This window comes from Dendrobates tinctorius, unplaced genomic scaffold, assembly GCF_039654945.1.
Source record: "Dendrobates tinctorius isolate UK_male_01 unplaced genomic scaffold, ASM3965494v1 ptg000017l, whole genome shotgun sequence".
NCBI classification, from domain to species: domain Eukaryota; kingdom Metazoa; phylum Chordata; class Amphibia; order Anura; family Dendrobatidae; genus Dendrobates; species Dendrobates tinctorius.
The window spans coordinates 10,871,683-10,890,024 of NW_027361685.1; the positions used below are offsets into that span (position 1 = coordinate 10,871,683).

The window sequence follows — 18,342 nt, forward strand, 5'->3', positions numbered from 1 at the left end:
AAAGGAATGTCCAGAAGGGCACCACCACAAGGAATGTCCAGAAGGGCACCACCACAAGGAGTGGAGCCTGCGGCTTAATTGGACTCCACACGGGCAACCTCAACCATGCCAGCCACGGAAAGGATGGACAGATTGCAAGCTTTCTCGATTCTGTGGGTAGTGGTGTATGGCCGTTTTTAGTTGTGCTAGCGATTTGTCAGCTTAATTCCGTTAATGAACGAGACTCTGGCATGCCCCCGTGGTCCGCGTCCAGCTTACTAGAGGGACACGCGAGGCTCTGGCACGCGAGATCGAGCAATAACAGGTCTGTCATGAACTTACATGTCCGGGGCTGCACGCATGCTACACTGAAAGGACCAGCGTGTGTCGCTAACAGGTGCGGATAACCCGCTGAACCCCGTTAGTGATGGGGATCTGGGATTCCAATTCTTCCCCGTGAACGAGGATTTCCCAGTAAGTGCAGGTCAACCGGAATTCCGGAATTAGGCCTAACCGTCATTCCAGAAAGAATGTGCAAAAATTAAGTGTCCAAACCACAGGTGCTGTAGCTTGCTTAACAGCTGGGCTCCTATGCTGAGTAGCACACAGTTCTTACATAAATAGGCGGCATAGCTTGGTTCACGGGTGGGCAACTCTGCTGAGTAGCAGACAGTGCTTACATAAACAGGCGGCATAGCTAGGTTCACGGGTGGGCTCCTCTGCTGAGCAGTACACACAGGTACTAGGCCCAAAGTGTTAAATGGAGTTAAAAAATGGTTCTTACATAAACAGGTGGCACAGCTTGGTTCACGGGTGGGCTCCTCTGCTGAGTAGCAGACACAGTTACTAGGCCCAAAGTATTAACTGGGCTAAATGCAGTCAAAAACTGGTTCTTTCATAAACAGGCGGCATAGCTAGGTTCACGGGTGGGCTCCTCTGCTGAGTAGCAGACAGTGCTACAAGGCCCAAAAGGATTTTCTGGACAAGATGCGGTAAAAAATTATTAGAAACACACACGGTGTAGCTCCCTGACAGGTGTACTACACAGCTGGCTATCAGACACCGCTACTATGCCATGAAACTGTCTATTAACATTGAAAACCATTATTAATGTGGAAATAAAGTTACGCTTTTGGTGAACGAACCGTTCTCGAACGGAACCTCGAACAGCCGAATTTTAAGTAAAGTGTTCGAGCTCGAAGAACGGCTCGAACATCGCCCAAAACAGCTCGAATTTGAACTTGGCGAACAGTTCGACTCGAACACCGCTCATCTCTAATCAGGAGTCAGACTCACACGGTCTCAGGCCCAGTATGGATTCAACAAGATTGTAGAAACTTGAGAAAGGGTACAGTATCACTGGATAACAGGTATATATAGCATAGTTTAAACATTAAAAATCTCTGTGTATATTTCCGGAGTCCGACAAAGACACTCACAGCCTCAGTATGGATTAGACAAGAATCTAAAAAGTAGAAAAAGGGTAATGTATTCGAAGCGTACACCAGTATACACTGTTGGGGCATTTTTAAATCTTCATATATATTTCAGTCTCAGTAAGACAGTCCAGACTCTCCTCAAGAGGAAACGAGATGAATACAAGTACAGACAGAAAGTCAAGTGATTGAGGGTCGTAATTCCAAAATTTCTGCAATTATTTTGTCTGTGGAGACAGCGAAAACAGTTCTTTGTGAAGAAAGGGTTGCTGTATCGCAGTACCGTGGATCCCATCACCGTTACTTATCTCCATCAAATTGTGATCACAGGGAGAGATGTAGACATGGTCCTCACTTCCTATCATGATCTGTCACTTTGTAGTGCAAAAGACAGAAGCCACAGGCCGTAGGCGATTCTATTGGATTGGCATAAGAGGACACATTTAAAATTGTGGGCAGGAATGTCACACGTCTGTGAGTAGGAAAACTGTGAAAGCTGATGATAAACCACCACTACATCTCATTGTGAGTCGACATCCATAAAAAATGGAAGCCATTGATCATCTGAAGATAGAGCCCAGCAGGACAGGGCATAGCTTCGTCTTAACCATCATCTATCAGTTCACCAAATTTGTAGTGGCAGTCCCAGTGAAGGATTTAACAGCCCAGACTACACAGCGGTGGAGCAGGGAGAGGTAAGTATTGCAAGTGCTGGGGCCCTGAGCAAGCAGGAGGGGCCCACTTGTGGGCGGCAGTACTGGCACAGGGCCCCTCATAGTATGCCGGTGTGTCTGACGGCAGGTGTGCACCCCCACCATCAGAGACACTTGATTGTACTATGAGGGACTCTGTGCCAGTGCCGTCGCCCAAGAGTGGGCCCACCCACCTGTCCAGGGCAACGGCACTCCCACGGGTGCATGCGACAGGTGGTGACCCCGGCCCTGGGGGGGAGGCAGCCCAGTTAGGGAGGTGGAAAAAATGGCATTTGTTGATGTTGGACATTCAGCAGCTGCAAATGGAGGAATTGGAGAAGTCCGAGGAAGAGGAGGACAAAAGCGAGCCATTTTTCTGGCAACCTATGTGTCAGCAGGGGAAGGTGGGACAAAATCCTTTGAAACCCCGTGGCTTGGATCTCACACAGGGAGGACGTGCCTTGCAGCAGCTCCCGCTTCCAGCCATAAAATTAGCCTATTTTGACCCGGACGAAAGTGGAAAAATCAATCTCAGAGCGTCCCGGGCTTGGAGAAGAAGGTGAGGGGCGGTGGAGAGAAGAGAGGGGCTGCTGCTCTCCGCTGGGACACCGGAGCGCAGAGCGGCCTCGTGGAGAGTGCTGCGGCGCCAACGAGAGAAGGGCGCCATCTTTACATCCCCCTGCGGCGCGGATAAGGCCTGGAAACCGGACCACAGGAGGCCCTCGACAGAGGCGTGAGACCGCGGAATAAGGAGCGGTCTCGCCCGTCGGAGCAGAAGGCGGTGAGAGGCGGCCGTGGTGCGGGGAGCTCCCGGTGAGCTGTCTGTGGGGCCTGCGGGGGATACTACTGCTACTGGCGGTGGAAGGGAGCGTTGGCTCTGTGTCCGAGGGGCCGGGTTGTTGACGGCCCCCTGTCTCGCTGGGACGTTTACCTGGGACTGGGACGCTCTTGGATCGGGGGATATCGCTCTCCCCTCATGGGGGTGCTGCTGTCTGCAGATCTTTGAGCCACCGGTGAGGAGGACATTGTATCATTTCTGAAGCGCCGCGGGGGGAGTTGGCGTTGCCCTGTCCCTACCGACTCCTGCAGATCTCCACGGATGTTTTCATACAATGGGGAAAAAAAGTATTTTGTCAGTCAGCAATAGTGCAAGTTCCACCACTTAAAAAGATGAGAAGCGTCTGTAATTTACATCATAGGTAGACCTCAACTATGGGAGACAAACTGAGAAAAAAAAATCCAGAAAATCACATTGTCTGTTTTTTTTTTCATTTTATTTGCATATTATGGTGGAAAATAAGTATTTGGTCAGAAACAAAATTTCATCTCAATACTTTGTGATATATCCTTTGTTGGCAATGACAGAGGTCAAACGTTTTCTGTAAGTCTTCACAAGGTTGCCACACACTGTTGTTGGTATGTTGGCCCATTCCTCCATGCAGATCTCCTCTAGAGCAGTGATGTTTTTGGCTTTTCGCTTGGCAACACGGACTTTCAACTCCCTCCAAAGGTTTTCTATAGGGTTGAGATCTGGAGACTGGCTAGGCCACTTCAGGATCTTGAAATGCTTCTTACGAAGCCACTCCTTCGTTGCCCTGGCGGTGTGCTTTGGATCATTATCATGTTGAAAGACCCAGCCACGTTTCATCTTCAATGCCCTTGCTGATGGAAGGAGGTTTGCACTCAAAATCTCACGATACATGGCCCCATTCATTCTTTCATGTACCCGGATCAGTCGTCCTGGCCCCTTTGCAGAGAAACAGCCCCAAAGCATGATGTTTCCACCACCATGCTTTACAGTAGGTATGGTGTTTGATGGATGCAACTCAGTATTCTTTTTCCTCCAAACACGACAAGTTGTGTTTCTACCAAACAGTTCCAGTTTGGTTTCATCAGACCATAGGACATTCTCCCAAAACTCCTCTGGATCATCCAAATGCTCTCTAGCAAACTTCAGACGGGCCCGGACATGTACAGGCTTAAGCAGTGGGACACGTCTGGCACTGCAGGATCTGAGTCCATGGTGGCGTAGTGTGTTACTTATGGTAGGCCTTGTTACATTGGTCCCAGCTCTCTGCAGTTCATTCACTAGGTCCCCCCGCATGGTTCTGGGATTTTTGCTCACCGTTCTTGTGATCATTCTGACCCCACAGGGTGGGATTTTGCGTGGAGCACCAGATCGAGGGAGATTATCAGTGGTCTTGTATGTCTTCCATTTTCTAATTATTGCTCCCACAGTTGATTTCTTCACTCCAAGCTGGTTGGCTATTGCAGATTCAGTCTTCCCAGCCTGGTGCAGGGCTACAATTTTGTTTCTGGTGTCCTTTGACAGCTCTTTGGTCTTCACCATAGTGGAGTTTGGAGTCAGACTGTTTGAGGGTGTGCACAGGTGTCTTTTTATACTGATAACAAGTTTAAACAGGTGCCATTACTACAGGTAATGAGTGGAGGAAAGAGGAGACTCTTAAAGAAGAAGTTACAGGTCTGTGAGAGCCAGAAATCTTGATTGCTTGTTTCTGACCAAATACTTATTTTCCACCATAATATGCAAATAAAATGAAAAAAAAACAGACAATGTGATTTTCTGGATTTTTTTTTCTCAGTTTGTCTCCCATAGTTGAGGTCTACCTATGATGTAAATTACAGACGCCTCTCATCTTTTTAAGTGGTGGAACTTGCACTATTGCTGACTGACTAAATACTTTTTTTCCCCACTGTATATTAGCTCCTCACCCTCCAAGCTACATGGGGTTATTTACATATAGAAAAATGCACTAGTAGACTTTTCTTGACGCACGAGTGGTGAATTAAGGGCACGCTTCAATTAAGCAGAATGGTCAAAACTAATAAAGAGCGTGCAAAACCGTTGGCTGCAGAGGCGTATCGAGGCAAGCAGGGTGAAATGGATAAATTTTTGAAAAATAAATCTGCATCGACTAGGCCTAATGCTAAAAGGCTCCCTACAGAGGTTGTGGAAGAGGAACATGTCGAGGACTCAGACTCCAGTGATGATGCTTCAGGCAGCGATGTTACTCAATCGGACTCTGGGAAACTTTCTAGATCGGTTTTTAAAAAATTATTAGCACAAGCTATAAAACCATTAGTTAATGAGATATCTGGTATGAGAGCGGATTTGCTACATATTGGTAATAGAGTGGAGTCCTTGGAGTCATCCCAGTCCTCTATCATTAGCCACTCCAATGCCATGAGAGAGCATCTGGACTACCACAGAGCACAGCTTAACAACTCTTTTCTGGCCTTGGAGGACCAGGAAAATCGGAGCCGCAGGAAGAATATACGGATAAAAGGCTTGCCTGAAAGTGTTTCTACAGAAATATTAGAAAAATCTACGAAGGAGATCTTTGCCCTCTTAATCCCACAAGAAAAATGTGACCGAATTGTAATAGAAAGGGTGCATAGATCACTTAGACCAAAGCCGAAGCCAACGGAACCCCCGAGGGATGTGATTTGCGGCTTATTGAGCTATTTGAATACCAATGCTATTTTGTCTGCCTCAAGAGACATTAAAAATCTTTCTTATGAGGGATCTGCTATTCATCTTTATCAGGACGTTGCGCCGTCGACCCTTGCAAAAAGAAGAGTCCTAAGGCCCCTCCTGGAGGTGTTACGCTCACGTAAAATTTTATATAAATGGCTGTTTCCGTTTGGTATATCTATACATGGAGACGGCAGGCAAATAATGGTTCGGACCCCTGAAGATTTAGCCAAAATATGGGACACTTTTGACATTGCCCCTATTGATATTCCTTCCTGGCTACCTCTGGACATGGATCATCGCACGCCTCCCCCTGTCTATGCTTATGCTGGAGGGCAAGGTGACTGGGCCTCAGGAAAGAAACGCTCGACTCCTAAAAGAGGGAAATCTGGAATGGGGAAGGAGATACCCCCCTGAGCTTTCTTGTGTTTCTTTCGGTTGCATTTTACCACTCCTGGAGCCGGACCCCTCGGTCCACTCGGACATGTTCTAACTCACTTTAGCTTGCTAAGTTTGACACTTGCTTATGTGTTGTTGATATCATTCAATTGCCGTATAAGTTTGTGCCACTCGTGTGTCGGAAATGTTATTTCCTGCTCTGTTATGGGAGGTATGTTTGACCCCCTACCTCTGCTACAGACAGGTAGTTGGTTCTTGTTATATTTCTGCTGTTTTATCTTAGTAATTTTTAGGTTTTTTGTATTTTTTTTTCATTTCTTTGTATTTTTTTAATTTCGGTGGTTTGATGACAGAGGAACCTTTATTATTACTTCCCTTACCAAACTATGGGTGATAAGGTGAACTTTGCCACTATGACAGTGGCCTCGTATAATGTAAAGGGCTTACGTTCCCCGAGTAAGAGAAGCCAAGTAATGAATCTTTTGTATTCAAAGAAGTCTAGTATAGTTTTCCTGCAGGAGACACATTTTAAAAAAGGGAGAGTCCCAGATATGTCTAGATCTCGCTACCCGACCTGGTACCACAGTGCGGGCGGTTCGGCGTCCAGTGGAGTGAGCATTGCTATAAAAAAAAATGTTCCCTTTGTTTTGAGTGATTGTTTATCAGATTCAGAAGGCAGGTACATTATAATTAAGGGTTTTTTGGCTAACACTAAGATTACCCTGTGTAATTTATATGCCCCAAATAGGAATCAGATAGGTTGGCTGTGCAAAACAATGAACACTCTAGAACTCTTTACTGAGGGTCTGTTGTTGGTGGGAGGGGATTTTAATGTATCTTTGAACCCAGCCTTAGATACTTCGTCGGGCAGGTCGGCTCTTTCTCAAAGGGCACTGAGAAAATTACACCTTTCATTACAAAAATTGCATTTGATAGACCCTTGGAGAACACTTTTTCCTTCAGGCAGAGATTATACTTTTTATTCCCATCCAAATAATAGCTATCACAGAATTGACTACCTATTGATACAAACAGCTAATCTCCCATTAGTTAAAAATGCAAATATAGATATCATCTCTCTCTCAGACCACGCTCCCATTTTTCTTGACATAGAGATAAAAACTCTACCACGGCCGGCTGGGTCATGGTCACTTAATGAGACATTGCTGGACTCTGATTCCCACATTGCAAAACTGACAAGCACTCTTGACTTCTTTTTTCAAACTAATTTACACTCAGGCCCGCCCTTGTCTATGGTATGGGAGTCACATAAAGCAGTAATGAGAGGGGAATTTATAGCCCTAGGCTCCTATTTGAAAAAAGAAAGAACAAAAAGGTTGTGTCTATTCTACATCAAATTAGTTCCTTCGAGAGACTACATAAGAGATCTCAAGTAAACAAGATATTATCTGAACTGACAGATCTGAGAACTTCACTAAAAAACCTTTTAAACATTCAATCAGCGAAAACCTACATGAGAAGTAAGCAGAAGTTCTATCTTCATGGCAATAAAAGTAGTAAGCTCATGACATCCCTACTTAAGAAACAAAAAGAAAAGACGTTTATTAGACAACTCAGAGCTTTAGATGGCTCTTCAATTTTCGAGACCGCAGATATTGCCAGGGAGTTTAGAACCTTTTATGAAAATTTATACAATTTAAATATACCGGATAGCATGCAAGAGCCAGCCACAGCCTTAGCAAAAATCAAAGAATACCTGACCCCACTAAATCTCCCGAAAGTAACTCTTGAGGGCCAGTCCTTGCTGACTGCCCCAGTTACCCCCAAAGAAATTTTAGACACTCTTTCTACTATTCCGAATGGAAAGGCACCGGGTCCAGATGGTCTCCCCATTATCTATTACAAAAAGTTTATAAAACCATTGTTACCTCACCTAGTGTCTTTGTTTAATTCCTATTTAGAAGGCCAGCTCCCCCCTAAACAATCCTTAGAGGCATACATCACAGTCCTCCCGAAGGAGGGTAAAGACCCCAATTTGTGCGCTAGCTACAGACCAATATCACTGCTTAATGCAGACATTAAAATGTGGGCTAAAATATTAGCGGGCAGAATAAGCAATTTCTTACCTAAGCTAATTCACACAGATCAAGCAGGCTTTGTGAGAGGCAGGGAAGGGAAGGATAATTCTACTAAAGTCATTCAGTCTATAATGTTTGCTAAGGCCTCTTTCACACTTCCGTTTTTTACAATCAGTCACAATCCGCCAGGTTTTGAAAAAAACGGATCCTCAATTTTCTTTTGAGGATCCGTTTTTTTCCCCATTGACTTGCATTAATGGCGGATTGTGACGGATTGCTGTCCGTTGCATCCGTTTTTTGTGAGGATCCGCCAAAAGTTGCTGTCCGTCACCATCCTCAAAGATTTCAAAACGGAGCTTGCAACATTTTTTTCTGTGGCGGATCCTCCAGACACTGATTTAACCCGAAATTCTTTCTGGGTGCCGGACAAAATTCTCTCTCTCCCTCTCTCTCTCCCCCCTTCCCGGCCAGCAGTTCCTTTATATTTCCTCATTTTCAGGATCCGTCTGAAAACGGATCCTGTGCCATCCGTTCGCATCAGTTCAGAACGGATCTGCTTCTCTGACTTTTTGGCGGATTTGAACTGATGCTAAAAAACTGAAGTGTGAAAGAGGCCTAAGACTCGAGATGTTCCCTTGATGCTCCTGTCGACGGATGCCGAGAAGGCTTTCGACAGAGTGAGCTGGAGGCTCATGGAACAAGTAATGATCAGGTTTGGCTTTCCCCCTCAATATATAACAGCAGTTCTCTCGCTTTATTCTCAACCGACGGCCAGGGTCAGGATCAACGGCACCCTGTCAAATAGTTTTGGGATTAATAACGGGACTAGACAAGGTTGTCCCTTGTCGCCATCTTTGTTCATTTTAGTTATAGAAACTTTGATACAAAGCATCAGAAAAGACCAACGCATAGAGGGGTTGTCGGTGGGCCGGAGGTCATTTAAAACTAACTTTCACAGATGATCTGCTCTTCCTTATTTCCAACCCATCCCAAGCATTCCCAATTATCCTTCAAGCCTTTCATCAATTTAGTCCCCTCTCTAGTTTTAAAATTAATTTAACAAAATCTGAAGTGTTAAGCGTTGTTCTCCCCCACTCTCAGATCTCCACTATTCGCACGCAGATTCCATTCTCTTGGGCTACTAATTCTATTAGATATTTGGGAATAACGATAACTAGAGATCCCGCCAACTTATTTCAAAATAACTACACTCCTTTAATTCAAAAGGTCAAAAGCCTGAAGCAAAAATATAACCTACCCGCTTTATCCTGGATGGGTCGCATTAATGTGTTTATGGCGTATATAATGCCTATTATAATGTATACATGAACATGGCTCCGATTCAGATTCCCCTGACCTTTTTTGGAACGTTAAAATCCCTTATTGGAAAATTTATTTGGAAATCAAAAAGGGCTAGGTTGCCATATAAGTTTCTTTCTTGCCCTATCTCTTCTGGAGGATTGGGGGTCCCGGACCCTCTTTTATACTATAAGGCTATTCATCTCAGTAGATGGTTAAAGGTGGTGTCCTGTGCTGGGAGTGAGGAGGGGGATAGTATTGACTTGGCTCTATTGGGCCTGAAGGGTTTACCGTATCTCTGGACTAAAGCTAAACCGCCAACCTCTCTTAGGTTGGATGAGGTAACCACAACTACATTGCGTATTAAAAGATTGGTGATGGGAGAGCTCCCAGAAGACACCTTCCCCTCGACATTGACACCGATCGGCTCAATACCCTATCTGTTGGAGTTAGATTTTCAAGACCCATATAATTTATGGTCCAACCTCCCTAGAGAAACGTTGAATGGTTTTTATGGTAATAGAATCTTGCAGGAGGGGTTTTGGCCACCGGGTGCGTTGACTCAACCAACAAATTTTCTCCAAAAACAACACATCAGACGTACACTTTTACAGTTTAGACGGAGATTCCCGTCTAAATCTAATTGGTCCTGGTTAGATATTATGATTAAACTTCCACCCCCACGGCTAAAAATTCTATCCCGCATTTATTCACATCTCATCTCTCCGAATATACATTTTAAACCCTCGTTTATATACTCTTGGGAAATGGAACTTAATACCACGTTTACAGAGGACCAAATATCTAAAATGCTGTCGAATGCTCGGGGCTTTTCCAGGTGTGTACTCCTGCAGGAGAACTCTTATAAAATATTAACTAGGTGGCATTTAGCTCCAGCTAAATTATTCCAGATGGGTCTCACAGATAATGACGATTGTTGGCGATGCCTCAATTCTAGAGGACACCATTCACATATATTCTGGGACTGCCCTAGACTGAGGGTTTTTTGGGATGGAGTTGAACTAGTTCTCAAAAAATTAAGACTAATAAAGGTTAATCTTAGAGCCACGGAGGCTCTTCTTTCATGTCCGTCGAAGGACTTTTTACCAAAAAAACATGGTCTTCTCCCACTGATGTTGAGTGCGGCGAGACAGTTAATAGTTGCCCATTGGAAAGATGTAGCTCCTCCCACGTTGGGAGAATGGCATGCTAAAATAAATCAGATCTCTCGCTTAGAGGAGCTGTCTAGCTGGGAAATTTTTAATCATAGATCTTATGTGTTGACTTGGGCCCCGTGGAATAGATATTTAGAAGACAATCCTCCTTAAGGGCATTTTAGAGTCTCATAAGTTTACCTGGACCTGACGGCTTCTGCACTGGGGTTCCTGGCCTCACTGTTCCAATTAGATAGCCCTAATGTAATGTGCTATGTTATTTTCTGAAGTGCACCCATTCAATGTTTGTGCTCATGCCGTCAACCACATTATGTTAATGTTAATGTTGTTGATACTGTTTATGATTATGTACCCTTTTTCCTTCCCTTCCTTTTTCCCTTTTCTCCTCTACCTACTTTTCCCTTATTTTTTCCTTCCTCTTCGCCCTAAACCAACCCTTAATTAATATTTCGCCAAATGTATCTGAGAACTGGTGTTGTGTTTAATGGTGATGCTTAAATTTCGAAAATAAAGAATTTACAAAAAAAAAAATCCTTTGAAACCCATGCATGGTTCATTTTAATGCAGGTTAGATCATCAATATTTTAGGTCGACAGACGGGTCCTTTTTTCTGTCAGGATTGATCCAGCAGCACTGAAGACTCTTTCGGATAGCACACTAGCAGCAGGGCAAGCAAGCTCCAGTAGGGCAAATTGTGCCAATTCAGGCCAGGTGTCCAGTTTACAGGCCCAATAGTCAAAGGGGAATGACCTGTGAGGGAGAACATCGATATGGGAGGAGAAGTAGTTTGTAACCATAGATGACAACTGCTATCTCCTGTCACTTTCAATCGATGCAGTATTATCAGTCGTGTTAGCGGTACTTGAATAATCAGTCCACAACATGGTCATGAAACCCCTGTCTCCAACGCCACTTCTGATGTGTGCACCACCAACACCGCTTCCAAGTTGCCCCCGGCCCCTACGGCTCGTGTGAGAACCATCACCGCTGCTGTGTGCTGGGAATGCCTCAAACAAATGGTTTACCAGAGTTGCTTGTTTGTTAGCCAATATTAGGTCAAGGTTCTCCTGTGGCATGATGTTTTGGAATTTGTCTTTATAGCGTGGATCCAGGATGCTGGTCAACCAGTAGTCGTCATCGTTCATCACTCTCGCACCCCTCCAATCTATTCTAAACTCTGCTGCCCGACTAATCCACCTGTCCCCCCGCTATTCCCCAGCTTCTCCCCTCTGTCAATCCCTTCACTGGCTCCCAATTGCCCAGAGACTCCATTACAAAACCCTAACCATGACATACAAAGCCATCCACAACTTGTCTCCTCCATACATCTGTGACCTCGTCTCCCGGTACTTTCCTGCACGCAACCTCCGATCCTCACAAGATCTCCTTCTCTACTCCCCTCTTATCTCCTCTTCCCACAATCGCATACAAGATTTCTCTCGCGCATCACCCCTACTCTGGAACTCTCTACCACAACATATCAGACTCTCACCTACCATCGAAACCTTCAAAAAGAGCCTGAAGACCCACCTCTTCCGACAAGCCTATAACCTGCAGTAACCACCGATCGACCAAACCGCTGCACGACCAGCTCTACCCTCGCCTACTGTATTATCACCCATCCCTTGAAGATTGTGAGCCCTCGCGGGCAGGGTCCTCTCTCCTCCTGTACCAGTTATGACTTGTATTGTTTAAGATTATTGTACTTGTTTTTATGTATACCCCCCTCACATGTAAAGCGCCATGGAATAAATGGCGCTATAACAATAAATAATAATAATAATAATAATAATAATAATTTTGGCAATGCGGGGGTCCCTTTTTAGGATCTGCAAGGCATAATCACACATGTGGGCCAATGTTCCAGGTGTCAATGATGCACTGCGAGTGCTGGGTGGAGGAGCACTGTCTGGCAAATGCACATCCCTCCAGTAATGCACAAACCCTGTACCTGACCTTGCCACGCCAACATTTTCTCTTGCCCCCAGAGAAGCATCCTCCTCCCCTAAATAATCATCCCCATCATCCTCCTCCTTCTCCTCTTCTTCCTCCACCTCGTCCAGGAGAGTTCCCTGAGCAGACAATGGCTGACTGTCATCAAGGCTTCCCTCCTCCTCTTCCTCTTCCTCCTTGGCTGCAGACGCCTGCTCCTTAATGTGCGTCAAAGATTGCATAAGCAGACGCATAAGTGGGATACTCATGCTTATGATGGCGTCGTCTGCGCTTACCAGCCATGTGCATTCCTCAAAACACTGAAGGACTTTACAGAGGTCTTTCAGCTTCGACCACTGCACATAAGACAACTCCATGTCTGCCCTCAAACTGCCTGCCCGTGTATTCTCCGACAAATGCATTACAGTCTGCCTCTGTTCGCACAGCCTCTCAACCATGTGCAGGGTGGAGTTCCACCTTGTTGCAACGTCGATAATTAGGCAGTGCTTGGGAAGGTGGAGCAATTGCTGCAGCTTTTGCATACGACTGGAGTGTACGGGCGACCGGTGGATGTGCGAGCACAGTCTTCGCACCTTATGGAGCAGGGCTGTTAACTCCGGATAATTATTGAGGAAGCACTGCACCACCAGGTTCAAGGTGTGAGCCAGACAAGGTATGTGTCTGAGTTTTGAAAGGGCTATGGCTGCCACAAAATTCTGGCCGTTATCACTAACTACCTTGCCTGCCTCATAATGTAGACTGCCCAGCCATGACTAAGTTTGCCGCTGCAAGTAGTCGGCCAGTACCTCCGCGGTGTGTCTGTTGTCACCCAAACACATCATCTTCAGCACAGTCTGCTGACGCTTACCACTAGCTGTTCGATAGTGGGACACCTTGGGTGCAACACTGGCAGCTGCGGATGGCGTGCTCGTGCGACTGCGCTCTGTGGACGACCTTTCGCTTCAGGAAGAGGAGGGTCGAACGCCTACAGCCAACGTTTCCTATACCGTGGGCTAGGCAGCACTGTCCCACCGCCGCTGTCCCCTGTGGACCCTGCATCCACCACATTAACCCAGTGCGCAGTGATGGACACGTAATGGCCCTGGCCATGCCTACTGGACCATGCATCTGTTGTGAGGTGCAACTTTCCACTCACTGATTGCTTGAGTGCATGGACAATGCGGTCTTTCACATGCAGGTGGAGGGCTGGGATGGCTTTTCGAGAAAAGAAATGTCGACTGGGTAGGTCATACCGTGGTACTGCGTAGGCCATGAGCTCACGGAAAGCTTCACTTTCAACCAACCGGTAGGGCATCATCTCTAATGAGATTAGTTTGGCAATGTGGGCGTTCAAACACAGTGTATGCGGATGAGAGGATGAGTACTTTCTTGTCCTACTCAGAGTCTCTGGTAGGGTGAGCTGGACTTGAGAGCTGCATATGGTGGAACTAGCGGTGGACATGGCGGACTGAGAGAGGGTTGGTGATGGTGTTGGTGGTCTTGCTGATGGCCTAGATTCAGTCTTTCGTAGCAATAATATTGTGATTCCCTGACTGCTTTGGCCTTGCGACGACACCTCAACATTTGCTGCTGGTGGTGTGCTAACCGGTGGGCTTACAGTGGGGGAAGCGATGTAGCGTTGCTGACTACCTTCATTCGGAGCAGGTCCACATGTGGTATGTGAGGTTTGGTAGTCCGTCCACGCTCGCAAGTGCATGGTGGTTAAGTGTCTAAGCATGCAACTGGTATTCAAATTTCTCAGATTTTTCCCTCGGCTAAAGGTCTTTGCGCACTTCTTACAGATAACCTTTGCCTGATCATTAGGATTTCGTTCAAAAACGTGCCACACTGCACACTTCCTACTGTGGAAAACATTTTGAAGCCTTGCACGCTGTGCTAATTTGACCGTCTGGCCAAGCTGTCCTGCAACACTTTTGGTTTTTGTAACCCGTTTTTGGACTGCTACGGGCCTGCCAGATAACAGCTGTTGCGATGTCGATGCCTGCTGCGGATCCTCCTCCTCCTCCTCTTCTGAGCTATTGGCAGCGGCACCCTCTTTCCCCAATGGATGCCAATCTGGGTCAACAACTGGGTCATCCATCACCTTCTCTTCAATTTCATGTGCACCTTCCTCTGTGTCACCGTGTAAGGTGGTATAGTATGCGGAAAGGGGCACCTGAGTCTCATCAGGGTCAGATTCTGGCTCAGTACACTGCGAGGACAATGTAGTGCTCTGAGTGAATGTACCAGCAGAAAAATCTAGCAGTGGCTGTGCATCAGTGCACTGCATGTCAGATTCATCTTGGACTGGGGAATTCACGATTTGACTTGATAACCCAGGCATGGTATGTGAAAAGAGCTCCATGGAGAAATCTGTAGTGTGGCCTGCCGCATCCTTCACTTTTGGTAGGGGTGAAGGACACAAGGAAAGGTTTGTTCCTGTCCAGGAGCCTCCACTGATGACACAGTGCTTTTATTTTTTGAAACTTCAGAAGAGGAGGCGATAGAGCTGGAGGCTGTGTCAGCAATGTTAGCCAAAACTTGTTCCTGAAGCTCCGGCTTTAAAAGCGGTTTACCTACTCCCAGAAAAGGGAGCCTTCGAGGCCTTGTGGAGCCAGACGATGACGCAGGCTCAACACCTCCTGCCTTAGGTGCTATTGTGCTTTTGCCACTACCAGCAGATGCAGCACCAGCACCACCACCATCAGTACCAGCTGGCAACCCCCGCCCACGTTCACGGCCTCTTCCACCATACTTCCTCATTTTTGGGAAAATGTACCCAAAATACCACCAGCTATATGGTACTGTAAAACAAGGTACAATGTGTATATAGTATTGGAGAGAATTTGAATACCCCTAGAGATTTTAGGAGGCTGAACAATTATCTCAGGTCCACTACAGATTAAACCTCAATTTAACAGGCTGAAATATGCAGGTGTATGACCAGGTACAAGGTGTATATAGTATTGGGGAGAATTTGAATCTCCCTACAGATTTTAGGAGGCTGAACTATTATCTCAGGCCCACTATAGATTACACGTCAATTTAACAGGCTGAAATTGGCTGGTGTATGACAAAGTACAAGGTGTATATAGTATTGGGGAGAATTGGAAGCTCCCTAGAGATTTTAGGAGGCTGAACTATTATCTCAGGCCCACTATAGATTACACCTCAATTTAACAGGCTGAAATTGGCTGGTGTATGACAAAGTACAAGGTGTATATAGTATGGGGGAGAATCTCCCTAGAGATGTTAGGAGGCTGACAATGATGCTCTCAGTCCAAGTATGGACGCAGGCAGCCTAATAAGCAGGACTGCTGCACACAAAAGTGTGGAAAATAAACGCTTGGTAACTGTGCAGAAAAGAGGAAGAAAAGTATTTTTGCTTTTAAAAAAGCAGTTTGCACAGCAATGTGCAAGCAGCAATGCAGCTATCAGGGAGCCTTATAAGGCAGCCTAATAACCAACAGAGCTGATGCACAAAAATAGAGCCTCCCCTGTCACTGCACACAAAGTGTTGTGTTGTAATTGGAAATCGCTACCAGCAGAAGCAGTTTTTGGGTTCTTCTTCCCTGCCTAACGCTCTCCCTTATTCAGAATCAGCCACCTCTCCCTCCCTATGCTAAGGTCGGCAGAAGTAAGATGGCGGTTGACGTGCACGCCCTTTTATAGCCCCTGTGACGCCACACAAAGCAAGCCAATCACTTGCATGCCCTTCTCAAAGATGGTGGTGACCGCTGCCCATGTCATCGCATTGCCCACAGTGTGCGTCCTCCATCATTGGGTGAAAAAGGGTGCAGGAAGCATCATTTGAAATGCGACTTTGGCGCTCTGGTCGCCGACCTCATGGCCGACCTCACACTATGGTTGGATTTCGTTTCATGAAACCCGACTTTAGCAAAAGTCAGCGACTTATGAACTTGACAGACCCGTTTCGCTCAACTCTACCTATCGCATTATATTATGGGGGAGCATTGTACCCCTATGGGGGAGCATTATGGGGGTGCATAATACCCCTATGGGTTATATTATACCCCTATGGGGGTGCATTATACTGCTATATATGACTATGGGATGCATTATACAATTAGGGATGACTATGGGGCAATATGCAGAGACATGAGGCAGAATGTGTGGACACGTGGGGTCCAGAATGTGGGATATTATTACTATAGGGGATATTATTTTTGAGGTTACTGTTTTCAGTGTGGGGGAGGAGAAGTCCTGTCACTATGCAAGGCGACATGGTCGCTTTTTTCATCTGGCGTAGTATAGAAGTTGGGCAAAAATCCGGGAATGTACTATAGATTACTGTGTTATTTTATGCAGAGACGAGTCCTGACTGGAAGAAGTGATCGTGGTATGAACTGGATGAAGAAGAGAAGCGAAGATGAAGGACTTTAACTAGAGATGTCACCGGTGAGTCAGTGTGTTACCTGTACACTGACACTATATACTGTATACTATATACATAGCTCCTGTGCATAATGTCACTAGTGATCACAGTATTACCTGTACACTGACACTATATACAGAGCTCCTGTGTATAATGTCACAGGTGATCACTGCATTACCTGTACACGGACACTGTATACTAAGTACATATCCCCTGTGTATAATGGCATTAGTACTGTGTTTTTATTTTATTAATGATCAATATTGTAATATTCAATCACTATGTGGTGGTAATATGTGATCTGGTCATGATGTGGTGGCATTTGTTCCTTGTATGTGCTATTATTTGGTCACTATGTGGTGGTAATATGTGGTCAGGTCATGGTGTGGCAGTATTTGTTCCTTATATGTGCTATTATTCGGTCACTGTGGTGGTAATATGTTGTCTAGTTATATTGTGGTGGTATTTATTCCCTGTATGTGGTAATATTTGGTCACTATGTGGTGGTAATATGTGATCTGGTCATGGTGCAGTGGTATTTTTCCCTTGTATGTGATGTTAATGGTCATTTTAAAAAAATGAAATAAAAATATACCTAAAATTGTATTGGATATTTTAACAATTGTTTAATAAGTTACAGTCGAGTAAAGCCTGGCCAGAAGAGACTACTTTGTCGTGGAGGGGGATTAAAAAATCTTTTGGCCAAAACAAAAGCTGCTGGCTATGTATGTGATCTGGTGATGTATAATGGGGGGGGATATGGTGCAGAAGTGGAGTTTTTAAAAGAGAGGTTGGTGGGACCGTGGAAGGTCCGAGGGGTGGAGGTGGGGCTATGGTGGAGCCTGGGCAGAGTTTCAAGGGGGATCCGAAAATTTTGCCAATATGGGGCCCCGAAATTCCTAATGGCAACCCTGCAGTGGTGACTCCCACCCAGGATCAGACAGCTGAACCTACAGCCAGAGCCATTTGTCAGGACTTCATTCGCATATATGGATGCCCAAAGTGAATTCACTACGACCCAGGGTCCTGCTTCCAGGGGCAAGTGACAAACAAACTGTACTGCATCCATGGAATCAACAGATCCCAAACCACACCATATCATCCACAGGGAAATGGGGATTGTGAGCACTTCAACCGAACCCTGTTGCAAATGTTGCGGACCCTGGAAGAGGACAAGAAGATGAAGCGGCTCGAATTTGCCTCTAAGTTGTTGTGGGTTTGCAATAATTGTTTCCATGCGACTGCTAGTAACACCTCTTACATGTTACTGTTTGGCGGAGAGACCACTGAACTGGAGCTGGAGGCAGAGGATTCCTGTTCGGGCAGTAGTCCTAGTGCCAGGATCCGAGAACACAGTCACAGATTTCAGACGGTAAGGAAGCTGGTTGAGCAGAAGCTTCAGGAAGTGGAACATTCAAGTCGATAATCGATGTCAGATGGACCACTTCAGCCAGGGGACCATGTGTTGATGCCGGTCAAATGACCCGGAAACAAGCTGC

General features: G+C 45.8%; 1 protein-coding gene across 1 annotated transcript in view; it reads right to left on the bottom strand.

The window, feature by feature from the left end:
• LOC141082438 (uncharacterized) overlaps positions 1-17,809 on the bottom strand; it is a 45,675-nt gene extending 27,866 nt beyond the window's left edge. The window contains exon 1 of the mRNA XM_073566380.1: positions 17,798-17,809. Within this exon, the coding sequence (XP_073422481.1) occupies positions 17,798-17,809 (12 nt within the window). The remainder of the gene's footprint in view (positions 1-17,797) is intronic.
• Positions 17,810-18,342: the final 533 nt, after the last annotated feature.